Source organism: Mytilus galloprovincialis, chromosome 3, assembly GCF_965363235.1.
Source record: "Mytilus galloprovincialis chromosome 3, xbMytGall1.hap1.1, whole genome shotgun sequence".
In the NCBI taxonomy this organism is placed as follows: domain Eukaryota; kingdom Metazoa; phylum Mollusca; class Bivalvia; order Mytilida; family Mytilidae; genus Mytilus; species Mytilus galloprovincialis.
Genome location: NC_134840.1, coordinates 34,840,318 through 34,854,188, shown reverse-complemented (window position 1 = coordinate 34,854,188; position 13,871 = coordinate 34,840,318). Strand labels below are relative to the sequence as shown.

Below are 13,871 nucleotides of genomic sequence, written 5' to 3'. Positions count from 1 at the left end.
TAAAGCAGTATTTAATAAATTTGGTTTGAGGTTTATTATGTTTCTCTATTGTCCTGCTAACAGTATTTTTCAGATTTTTGTTTAGATTAATTACTTTAACTAAGTTTTTCTATGCCAAACATAATTTGTGGTATTGCTAAGTGAAATATACAGTTCCAGCCCCTGTTGGGGAGGAAGTAAAGAATCAGATCTACTCTAACATTGTTAGGTTGATATATAACTTTTATGACATTTCCATTTCCTATTTATGTTTTATATAAAAATTCATTATATATGTATATATAAATCATTTGTAAATATAAGTATGCAATTTAAATTATCAAAAAAAATGTGTGTCCTTCTAGTCATGCTAGTCTGGTTTGGTCACCAGCATCTGAAAATTAAATATATCAAAGATATTTCTGTCTTATAATAATAAAATGTATACAAGAACCAGGTGCTCTGCAGGGCGCAGCTTTATACGACCACAGAGGTTGAACCCTGAACAGTTGGGGCAAGTATGGACAAAACATTCAAGCGTGATACAGCTCTGAATTTGGATTGTGATCAAATTTTTGACATTACATGTTTTTTTTTACACAAAACAAATGTCAAGATTTTACAAATCAATTAAAGATTTCTTCTTCAAACTTATTTAAATCTAAAATTAAATAGTTGACACAGCATAGGTTTCTGACACAGAATGAATGTGGTCTAACGAACTTTTTTTGCCTTTGAGCAATTCACTATGCTGTTGAATATTAATCCTCTCAAAAAAATGTTTGAAGAAATTTTCTTTTTATTTGTGAAATCTGAAATGAGAAAAATTTACCCCCCCCCCCCATTTTTTTCACATCCCCGTTTCCCTTTTTCCAAAACTGATATCAATTCAAATTTCTAATGGAGTTTGCAACAATAACTACTCTTTTAAATACATCATAAAATATTAAAATGTAAAATAAAGTGCTTGTTATCACTGAATGGTAAAGATTGGTTGGTAGTAAAAGTGAATATACATTGTTTATTGTATAAAACAATAAAAAAAACTTCATCAGCAACATTTTATATTGGCAAATTTCCAATGAAGTTATTTACATAAAGTTATTGGCAAATAAAAATAGAAAATGACATCATAGTCATGTCTGGCAAATTTCCAACATATATTATCAACTACTATTCTATACAAAGAAAGATAACTCCAATTGAAAATTAACTGCTATTGCACAATATTGTGCAATTAGATATTTCTTGCTATTGTGCAATACTGTGCAATTGAAAAATGCTATTGCACAATACTTGATATGGAATCCTGATTTGGACCAACTTGAAAACTGGGCCCATAATCAAAAATCAAAGTACATGTTTAGATAAAGCATATCAAATAAGCCCAAGAATTTAATTTTTGTTAAAATCAAACTTAGTTTAATTTTGGACCCTTTGGACCTTAATGTAGACCAATTTAAAAACTGGACCAAAAATTAAGAATCTACATACACAGTTAGATTTGGAATATCAAAGAACCCATTTATTCAATTTTTGATGACATCAAACAAAGTTTAATTTTGAACCCCCATTTGGACCAACTTGAAAACTAGGCCAATAATTAAAAATCTAAGTACATTTTTAAATTCAGCATATCAAAGAACCCCAAGGATTCAATTTTTGTTAAAATCAAACTAAGTTTAATTTTGGACCCTTTGGACCTTAATGTAGACCAATTTGAAAACGGGACCAAAAATTAAGAATCTACATACACAGTTAGTTTCGGCATATCAAAGAACCCCAATTATTCAATTTTTGATGAAATCACACCAAATTCAATTTTGGACCCTTTGGGCCCCTTATTCCTAAACTGTTGGGACCAAAACTCCCAAAATCAAACCCAACCTTCCTTTTATGGTCATAAACCTTGTGTTTAAATTTCATTGATTTCTATTTACTTATACTAAAGTTATGGTGCAAAAACCAAAAATAATGCTTATTTGGGTCCCTTTTTGGCCCCTAATTCATAAACTGTTGTGACCTCAACTCCAAAAATCAATCCCAACCTTCCTTTTGTGGTCATAAACCTTGTGTTTATATTTCATTGATTTCTATTTACTTATACTAAAGTTATTGTGCGAAAACCAAGAATAATGCTTATTTGGGCCCTTAATTCCAAAACTGTTGGAACCAAAACTCCCAAAATCAATCCAAACCGTCCTTTTGTGGTCATAAACCTTGTGTCAAAATTTCATAGATTTCTATTCACTTAAACTAAAAGTATTCGGACGACGACAACGACGATGACGCAGGACGACGACGCCAACGTGATAGCAATATACGACCAAAAAATTAAAATTTTTGCGGTCGTATAAAAAGAGAGAAAGGAGAAAAATCATATCCCTGATTAATATTTTTTAAATGCTTAAAACTGAAATAATATCTTAAAGTAGAATAAAAAAAAAAAACACCATTTGGTATCAAAATATATTAAATTTACTTTCTTTCAACAATCGTTTAACTGCCATCACTGGAAAACAAAGAAGGTGGCCAAAGATTTTTAAAAGCGAATTTCGACTAATATTGTACAAATGTATTTACTAAATTTGTAATGTCAAATTTGACTTTAAGGCTAAAGCTTGTTTCCCTCAGGTGAATTATTCTTAGCAGGGATTGTTGTGGGTTGTAGATTTTTGACATATCATGACTATAATTACAGTGTGGTAAATAAAAGGTTTATTCACCAGACAGTATAACTGGTCAAGGTTGTTAACCACCCCTGCTGAATTGAACAAAATATCCAAATTAATACACACCACATGATTTAAACAACAATACATTTATTCAATTATACTGTGAGGTAAAGTAATACAACAACGTGACCTAACCTGAAAGTTGCATGAGCAGATAGTTAGATATTTTGATACAAACCTGTTGATATCTGGGCAAGTTTCATTGAATTTGACTGAAGAACACATATAATCTGAAAAGAAACAAAAAAAAAGTTAATAAGTGATGAATTCATTACTCTTATTCCTATCTATTAACAATGATTCAAATTCTAAACCTGACCACTTGATCTTCTTATTTTGCTTTCAGACTGAGCACTCTGAAATGTCTTGCCTTTTTTTATTAACCATTGATTTTATGTTGAGTCCTAAATATAAAGCTCAACTACAAGTATCATATATACTTTACATGATCCAAGAAAATGAGGCCAAAGTCAGATAATTTATAAACCAAATAAGAAATACATGTACACCTTACAATCATTTAATGCATTGTAAATTAAATTAATTTACTATTTTGATATATAAATAGATTGCCTTACAATGTAATTTTAACACACTATTTAGTATGTCAAGATTTAGAATGTTTATAATATTTACAAAATGATTAAAATAAATGCAATATTTAGCTAGACAAACTTGCTTTATCAAGCGTGCATCTGGACCAAGTATTTAGTAATTTCGTAGTGCATTTCTTTTAGATAAATGAAGATAAAAAAATCCCACCTGCACTTTTTCAATAATATTTTTACAGTGTTCTGTACTACTTTTAGGACAATTATATCAAAATTATAGAAAAATTCATCAGCTTTAATTCAAAATATGGACAATTCTATGTTAAAGGGATCTTGAAATCTTTTGACAGTTTCCGAAGAGCTAATTTGTCACCTTTTTCAGCTGGACCAAATCACTCCTTTATTTTAAGATTCATGACCTAAATCATTTTACAGAGTAATGTCATCCCCCTACTTGCTATTTGGGGCATTAACACACGAAGAAATACATTTGGAAGGGGTTTCAAAAAAATTGGCAAGCAACACACTCAATGACACTGTCCACACTAGGGACTATATTTGTGGAAAACGAAAATCAAAGGACATTAACTGTGTACTCGGATCATCTATCCAGGTTGGAATCAGATGTAGATGATAAGAAACTTTTGCAGCTCAATGAACATGTTGCACATGAATTTAGCTGCCTGGTACATAATAAAAATTTGGATGAAGTTCCAAATTATTTACAAAATTGGTGGTTGAAGTTTGCAACATCCATTGGTCCTGTCATCATTGTAAATCTGATTCATATTTCAACATTTTATTTTCCAATGTTCGCATCTTATAATCAACATTAGCAAATTCCATTGACATTTAATCTTTCAAAGAGTGTATACCTTTGCTGATCTCATGTGTGAATTTTGTTTCTAAATTCGTCATTCTTTGCTCAAAGGATGTTCTTAGAGAATCTTGGTTCTGTTTAACATGTTTAATACTCATCATTTTATAAATAAAAATATAAATCATTTGTTGATACATTTTGGTCTAGGTTTAGCCATCTTGGCCATGTCAGTCATCTTGGTTGGTGGGTAGGGTCATCGGACACATTTTAAAAACTAGATACCCTAGTGATGATTGTGGACAAGTTTGGTGTAATTTCGCTTTGTAGTTTCAGAGAAGAAGATTTTTGTAAAAGTTAACAGATGATGGATAATGGGATGATAGACGCCAAGTGATGAGAAAAAGCTCACTTGGCCCTATGGGCCAGGTGACCTAATAATAATATAACATCTACACACACTTAAACACATGTCTTATGTCTACCTCTAGATTCGCCTTCCGTGACAAGGTAACACTACGACTATTGAAGTTATATTTTAATATAGCAGATATGGTCAAGTGGTTAAAGGTGTGAGTTTGAATCCCACTGAAGGACGGACAAAAAATTTTCAGCAGAAAAATCTAATTCTAACACTGTTGGGTGTAATTTTCAGACTTATATATCTCAAATACCATGAATACCTGCATTTAAAACTTCACTGTTTTTTAAGCATTCTTTTTTGTAGCAGGAACAATCTTCTTTTGATGGAATACAGTAACATTTCTTAACTGGTGTTGAAATAAATGCATAGCCTTTAGTATAATCACAACGACAAGTTCTGTCATTAATAGCAGATCCATTATTGAAAATAATCTGTCCTTCCTCCATACAAGATGACTTTTCATACCAACATTCATTTCTTTCGTAGGTAAACATAGGCCTTGGTTGATATCTGCTTGACACACATGTCTTTGGAAATATAAATTTTGCTGTACTGTCTTGAAACACAGGATATTGTCCTGTCCAAAAAGTAAATATAAATTACTGAAATGAATATACAAGATTGCTTCCCTGTAGAAAAATGACCAAAGCCACTTCTTAAACAGCTAATTTGTCACTGTAGTAAGCTGCTGAGAAACAGCTACACAGTAAAAATGAACCAAACTGCATGTTAATGATGGAATATAAGTTCAAAATCTTGCATTTGTCATGTGTTTGTATGGTTTGAAACTAAACAATATCTAAATTTATGTCTAAATCATAGCTTCATTGTAGTATCCCTTTCAATATGAACATAAAAGACATGAAAATGTGGAAATCTATCTGGCAAACATGTTTTAATTTGAATTTTTTGTTATGCACTGTGTAAAGAGAAAGAACTTTTAAAAGATAATTCTGAAAAAGTTTAAGAAAGAATTCATGATTTGATAGGATGTCCTGAAAAATTTATTGTGAATAATAATCATCCAAATTTTCCCAGAAAATATAGCATCAATGGTCATCAAATCAGTTGTGTGAGTTTGAAAGCAGTCTCAAAGATACATGTATGCTGTTATTTAGCAGATAAAATCCAATGTAAAAACAATGTTGGACATAAAACTAGAGTTAAATAAACAACTGGTTTTTTTTTCTGTCATTAAAAGTATTCTGAAACTTAGTCATAGCTTTAAACATGTTAAATAGAACATAGGGACTAAAAGCCATAAATTGAGTTATATCATAACGATAGGCTGTCTGAGTGACATTAAACCTGATTTTCCTGCAGAAGTCAAAACCCTGAATAAACAAACAGCTCAGAATTTTGACTGTGATTGAATATTTGATACAGCATAGGTTTCTGACACATAATGAATGTGGTCTAAGAACTTAAACTTAAAAACTTTAAATTTTAAATTGGACATTAATTACCTATTATGGTCCAATATCCAAAATCTAAATACATGGTTAGATTCAGCATATGATGTATCAAAGAACCCCAAGAATTTAATTTTTGATGAAATCAAATAAAGTTCATTTTGGACCCTTTAGACCTCAATGTGGACCAATCTGATAACCGGGGCCAAACATCAAAAATCTTAATACATCGTTAGATTAAGCATATATATCAAAGAACCCCATGTTTACAATTTTTGTTGAAATCAAACAAAGTTTAATGTTGGACCACAATTTAGACCAACTTGAAAACTGAGCCCATAATAAAAAATCTAAGTACATGTTTAGATTCAGCATATAAAAAAAAAACAAGAATTCAATTTTTGTTGAAATCAACCAAAGTTTAATTTTAGACCCCAATTTGGACCAACTTGAAAACTGGGCCAATAAGAAAAAATCTAAGTACATGTTTAGATTCAGCATATCAAAGAACCCAAAGAATTCAATTTTTGTTAAAATCAAACTTAGTTTAATTTTGGACCCTTTGGACCTTTATGTAGACAAATTTGAAAATGGGACCAAAAATTAAGAATCTACATACACAGTTAGTTTCGGCATGTCAAAGAACCCCAATTATTCAATTTTTGATGAAATCAAACAAAGTTTAATTTTGGACCCTTTGAGCCCCTTATTCCTAAACTGTGGGACCAAAACTCCCAAAATCAATCCCAACCTTCCTTTTATGGTCATAAACCTTGTGTTTAAATTTTATAGATTTCTATTTACTTATATTTAAGTTATGGCATGTATGGTGCGAAAACCAAAAAAAAATGCTTATTTGGGCCCCTTTTTGGCCCCTAATTCCTAATCTGTTGGGACATCAACTCTAAAAATCAATCCCAACCTTCCTTTTGTGTTCATTAACCTTGTGTTTAAATTTCATTGATTTCTATTTACTTATACTAAAGGTTTTGTGCGAAAACCAAGAATAATGCTTATTTGGGCCCATTTTTGGCCCCTAATTCCTAAACTGTTAGGACCTCAACTCCCAAAATCAATCACAACCTTCCTTTTATGGTCATAAACCTTGTGTTTAAATTTCATAGATTTCTATTCACTTATACTAAAGTTATAGTGCGAAAACCAAAAGTTTTTCGAACGACGACGACTGCGACGACGACAACCATGACAACGCCAATACCAATATATGACCAAAAAATTTTCAATTTTTGCGGTCGTATAAAAACTTGATTTTGGCCCCCTTTTGACTCCTAAATGAAGACCATAATATGATAGCATTATACAAGCACAATTATTTAGTGGTCATATAAAAAGATTTGTATTGTACATATATGTAACAAGAAGTAATTGTAACAGGATGCTGTTACGAAGTCTCCCAAACATAAAGCTCCCATAATTCGCCATTTTACATGGTCCCATACATGTATTTTATTTGATTTGATTAATTGTCCCATACAAGAATATCTATGGTTTAGGGGTTTGGATCTCAATCATTGACAAGTTTTCAAATAGGAGCGGGGGTGACTCCAGGGACTTCATGATCAACTATATTTCATTTGATTTGTCTTATTGTCCTATGTAAGAATGTATATGGCTTATGGGTGGGGATCTCGACCATTTACAAGTTTTCAAACATGAGGGGTTGGGGGTGACCCCATGGACTTTCCCTATATTTCAATTGATTTTTTTCTTTGTCACATACAAGAATATATATGGTTTAGGGGTGGGGATACCTACCGTTAACAAGTTAAAAGCAAATTCTTAAATTGAATGGGTCGGGGACGACCCTAGGGACTCGCCCTGTATTTCATTTGATTTGTTTTATTATCCCATACAAGAATATATATGGTTATGGGGTGGGGATCTCGACCGTTTATAAGATAATAGCACATTCTCAAATTGAAGGGGGTGGGGATGACACCCAGGGACTCACTCTATCTTACATTTAATTCTTCTTATTGTCTCATGCAAGAATATGTATACGGGTAGTTTCAGGTTGGGGATCTCAACCGTTTACAAGATAATAGCACATTAATCAAATTGAAGGGGTTGGGGATGACCCCCCAGGGACGCACCCTATATTTCATTTGATTTGTTTTTTTCTCCTGTAAACATTTCTGAAGACTGTGTGTGTCTATCACTTACAGTTTTCAAGTTATAGACATTTGAAAATTTGAAAAAATTATATCCCTTAAGGTTCTATAGTAAACCCCTCCCTTCTGTATGCCCTCAAAATACCCCTTAAACAATGATCATGTTAATGGACCCCAATGCTCAAATGAAAGATGGATGGCTCCCCTACACATGATAGTCTAACATTTCATAAAACCCTAGGTAAATCTGACAAGCGGTTTTTGAGAAATGCTGCGGACAAGTTCGTTTTTAGAAAGGCGAAAGAGAAAGAAGAAAAAGAAGAAAAAAAAGAAGAATAAAAATAATAAGAACTGAGCAAAAACAATAAGTCTCCAAACTTTGTTTGGGAGACTTAATAAAAGGACAGACATCCTTGTCAACTGATCTAAAAAGAAATTATTTTCTCTTTTAAACATCTGAGAGAATTATTATTCTTGCAAACAATTCTGAAAAATTCGTTTCAAATTTCAAGTTTTTTATGTTCTAATTTCTTCTATACCTTCTTCAATACGTTCTTGTTCTATGCATATTTGCAGGAAGTCTTTAGATTGTACAATCTCAAGACAGTGATAATGCTTAGGAGCTCTGGGGCAAGTCTTATTTGCTATTAATCCTCTCAAAGCAGCTGATGGACATCTACTGAATATCTGTATTGCCACAGCATAGTGAATTACAAACTGCAATAGAAAACAATAGCTCTTATAAATTTGTTTGTCCCATCAGATTTCCATACTTTATGATTCAAGATATTAGACAATTACTTGCACTTTAAACCATGAAAGTTCAATAATTAGCATATGGTAGTTGTTTGATTTGCAGGAGCAAAGAAACATTAAATCTATCATTTCTATACTATACATTCTGCCAAGGTTTTGTATAAATTGATCCGTTTCTAAGTACTAGTGATTTCTGAGGAGAAGATCTTTTAAAGTTTAGAACCTGGAAGGACATCAAGTGATGGCAATTCTTTAATACATGTATATAAAATAATGTCCTCATGAAATATTGTTTGCCAGATAAACTGTCATACAAAAACTGTACATGTACAAAAGGTATATATTTTATGATGAAATACTGTCCAGTATAACATAATTCATTTCTTTAAGAAGTTATGTCCTGATCTATGAAACTTTGTCTGACAGGTATTTAGGACAATATTAAATGCTGTGAAATACTGTTCCTGAAATTATTTCCTCATTATGATTATACACAATAAAATTGCATTTCTGAAATGTTTGGCATATTGTTCTTGAAAAGTATGTATAAAATTATTTCTAATGGGATAGCACATCCTTATTTTTATGGAAATGTTGTTAACAGAGTACAACAAACAAACATATATTTTATCCAATAAGCATTTGATAAGGTAACTTTTTCAAACTTGCAGTTGTAAATGATTAAACTTTTAAAGTCAAATGTAAATTGTAACATTTTGTTAATATTTTTGTGATTTTAAAATGTATATATTATGATTGTCTGAGTATGACGGTCCGAATTTTATTTTTGAGTCAGCAAATTGACCCTATTAATACTAAAGCAGTGACCGTTCACTATTGCTCTCTTAATTGCCAGTCATGACCCTCAAATAATTCTCCAAGAAACTATGAAGTATTTGTCATGTTTGTATAAGAAAGTAATTGAAATTTTGCAGTCTAATTTAGGGAACACCAAATTAAAACAAAGGAAAATTAAACAATGTTTATTTCTATCATGTTTACAGAAACTATTTGAGGTCAAAATTTGATCAGTATCATGATTATTGAACCATTTATTAGGACATGTAGGATAGAAGTTTTCATGTCAAAGTTAGACCTTTTTAAACCAGCAATTCATATACATGTATGATAGAGTATTTTTGTTTGTTTGCAATACATGGTGTCCTAGCTACAATGTACATGTACATGTAGCCTAATAAGAGGGTTTTCCTATGCTTTTTTGCTTTCTGAAGGAAAATGAACAGTTTTCAATGCAAAAAACAACACACTAAATAGATATTTGGACTACAAATGTACTTTAAAAGGATGTTCACTTCTAAGGAGCCAAAAATTTCTAGAATTTAACTCTTGTTCTTAACCTGGTTTTTGGGCAATTATCATTAAAAAAATACAGTTTCACAATTTAACTTTAATTCGTGCTTTTATTTTAATACAATATAATAAATATGAAGTGGACAAATCTGAATAAATTTAACTTTAAAAAAAACTATAGGTACATGTAGGTTTTATAGATGCACTCGAGCTATTAGATACATAAACAATTATAATTATGATTTTTTTTTCTGTTTATTGCTGTTCAATCATCAATGCAAGTGAAATAGTGAAATAATAATTAGCTTTTAGCAGCAAACATACGGCCAATATGATTCAATTTTGTCAAAATAAGCTATAATGAAACATCAATCATGTCAATGATGAATTTTTCTCTTGCAACCTTAAAACATGTATAGTGATTACATACAAGTTTTGGTTTCAATATAGACATGATAGAAATTCAAAGAGATTGATTTGAGATTCTGAGTGTTACTAACTGAATCAACAATCATATATAGATTCATAAAAAAAAAATATGAAAACTTCAATAGTCTTTATTCAAGTTTATTGTACATGATGTATGAATGTTTTTGTTTTATGCTTTGAAAATTTTATCAAAAACAAAATCTTTGACTTTCAAAAATTTTAACACTCAGATTCTGAGTAAACATGGTAAAAGACAGACCAACACTGGGTCTAAACCTGGGTCATGTATGCAATTCATTGAGGAAACATATGCATGTATACCCAGACATAATTGATCATTCCCCACTGTATGCAGAATGCCGACTTTTTTCCTTGTTCTTTGAGTGTTGTAAAATTTTAAACAATCAGCAAACAGGATTTGGCTGAATTGATAACATGGTTAATGCTAAAATTGCTAATAATATCAACATTATCAATACAAGCTGCAGATCAAATAGAAAATAATTCTTTTTAAGAAAAGAAAGATTTGAAGAAAAAAATTTAACCATGAAGGTCGTTTGCATCGTGAACATATGAACAGACGGACAAAAGAAAAGATGGAGTGGAGATGTCATATCTGTTTAAAACATCTAATGTGTATATTTATATAGAGACCAAGGCAAACATTGTTTATTAAGTTGTGTGATTGAGGTGTGTAATAATTCTGTGTGTTTTTACATCTCTCATGTCTCTAGAGTTAGGTATCAATAATCAAGTGAAGTCAATTCAAATGGCATTAAAGTGCAGGTGATCTTAATTTTATAGTACTCACATACGTACACCTTTAAGTTTTATTGTTTGTATATGTAATGACAGAACCTTGTGACATTATATCAATCATACAGGTACTGTATCAGATCACTCACTTGTCAGGAACATGTAATTCAGTGGTTGTTCTTGCTTGCTATTAAACATATATATTTGTTGTTCATTCATTATTTTGTACATAACATGCTTAAATTCATGAAATTAGTCTGTTTATTTTCCCTTAGAATTGTTCTACATTTATTGTCCTGTATTGCTTATAAATAGTATTTAATAACTGATCTTAACACAAATCTTAACATTTACCAATGAACCATGAAATGAGGTTAAAGGTCAGATGAAACCTGCCAGACTGTCATGTACATTTGTACCCCTTACAATCATTCCCTATACCACATATAGCTGACCTGTTGCCTACAGTATCTTTAAAATGTACCTTATCATGTAAGTTCTTAAACCTTGATCACTGATCCATGACATGAGTTCACAAGAAAAACAAAAATCCTAATAGTTTCATGATATTTATAATAAGCCTTCAATTCAGAATTTTGCATCATCTTTAAATCTTCAGTGATCACATTAACACAGTGCTATGCTTGATCAGATAGATCAAAATTAATAAATAAAGCTTAATTGTGAAAATAAAGTGCACTGATCTGTACTTTGACATCCATGGCGTGGAAAATTAGTATGCATTTCCGCAGATAAACATGATATCATACACGTATGTAAACAGACAGATAAAGCTATTTATAGGACTAGTACTAGGTCGTGCAATGTCGTCATACGTAAATAAAACATATATACATATTTATAGACCTACATTGTATTCATTATTATTATCAAACCTTTAAATCTCAAGTTTATTTATATAATATCTATTAATTCAAAGGTAGACCATGTGTATATGCATGTTTTATGGTGATCAACAATCAATGAATTTTTTTTGCTCTAGATATTATCATGATAATCAATTTTAAATAAAAATTAAAACAAGAAATAATCATGTTTAAACATGCCAAACTGTACCCTAGTCATGCTAGTTAAAAGTATCAATATGTGTTCTAAATAATCTTCGTTTCACACTGAACAATCAATGAATGTGATTTTGCTCAATTATCGTTAACAATTAAATCAAGAACAAATGAAGAAAAAGCATGTTCATACATGCTCAACTGTAGTTTAAACAAAAGTGTCAATGTGAATACTGAATACATTTGTTCCACAAGCATGACAATGAACAACATGGTAGATATTTCTTTCTTATAAAATAATTTCCTGAAGCATAAAGCCTCATAAAATTTAATCATCATGATCATATGATGATCTATGATGACTGGAAATTATATGTATACAGTAATTGTAATTAACAAGGGACTTTCTATAATTAAGAAAAGTATAGAAAGTATGTGTATTAACTTATTTTAAAGGTTAAAATAAAAGATATCATATTTGATTTAATTTGGTTACATCAGACATGTCAGAGTGAATTATAATTTAAATAGTAATAAGTCTATGAATATATTTAATGGCTTAAACTACATACATGGACTAATACTATAAGTAAGAAAAAATATCAGTTCCAGTTGTTTGTCTGGTTAATAGCAAAAGACCAATTTGAGCCTACTGTGGAAATACAGTCAAGTCTGGTAATTTCGTTTGTATTGTAAATTCGTCCTTTAAACATGTCAAATGAACTGCAAAAAAAAAGAAAAGTATTTACCGGCCAACATATAGATAATACATGTGCCTGGCAGCAGTATTTGGAACAATATCCAGTTGATCTTCGATCCAAAAAGTTCATATTCTTTAAACAAACACGGGAAATATAGGGTTAAACAATTTACCTCATAACTTTTTCAAAAAAAATGGCGCATGCTTTTGAATTTTTAAAAAAGAACATTGTTCATTGTCCATACCAAAGCAAATTCCAGGTAGCTCTTCATTTTCGAAAAACAGATTTATCTATCATGTTATAGTCATGATTTATAGGTAATATTTCTAACAGCGGGAAACGAACAGTGGGGTAAACATCCTTTTAGACCCAGGGTGTGCTCGGTTGGCGTGTTCTGAACAGGTCCCGTCTGTTCTGAATCCGGAAGTCAATCTTCTTCTTCTTCTGGTATTCTTTTTCCGTCCACGTTGGGACAACCTCAAATGAGTACAATTTTCTTTAACGAACGAATTGGAACCTGATGTATCTCACTGCTGGTAAACTTGGTCTAAAGGAACAAACTCGGCATATCGAAAAGTCGGATCATAATAAACTCGGCCTGCAAGTATAATATTTATATAAATAAAAAAAAAATGAAGTGAACAAGTCGGTATTGATGATTGCGTTTTTTTTTATTGTTTTCGTTGAATCTTTTATTTTATTTTACTAAATTTATAACTATACGTACTATACAAATCCTTGATTGAACAGATTATTAATTTGTAGTTTTTATTTCACTGAAAGCTAAAGATTATTGTATCTTCATCTTTCAGTTCCCTTCTCCGCCATTGTGAATTCTGTCAGCAC

At 31.0% G+C, this 13,871-nt stretch overlaps 1 protein-coding gene across 1 annotated transcript; it reads right to left on the bottom strand.

Moving 5' to 3' along the window:
- Positions 1-363: 363 nt before the first annotated feature.
- LOC143069812 (uncharacterized) lies at positions 364-13,519 on the bottom strand. The gene is made up of 5 exons (XM_076244618.1): positions 13,270-13,519; positions 8,590-8,767; positions 4,766-5,083; positions 2,893-2,944; positions 364-373 (listed from the first exon to the last, which is right to left on the bottom strand). The coding sequence occupies exons 1-5, from the start codon at positions 13,294-13,296 to the stop codon at positions 364-366; spliced, it is 585 nt and encodes a 194-aa protein (XP_076100733.1). The 5' UTR covers positions 13,297-13,519.
- Positions 13,520-13,871: the final 352 nt, after the last annotated feature.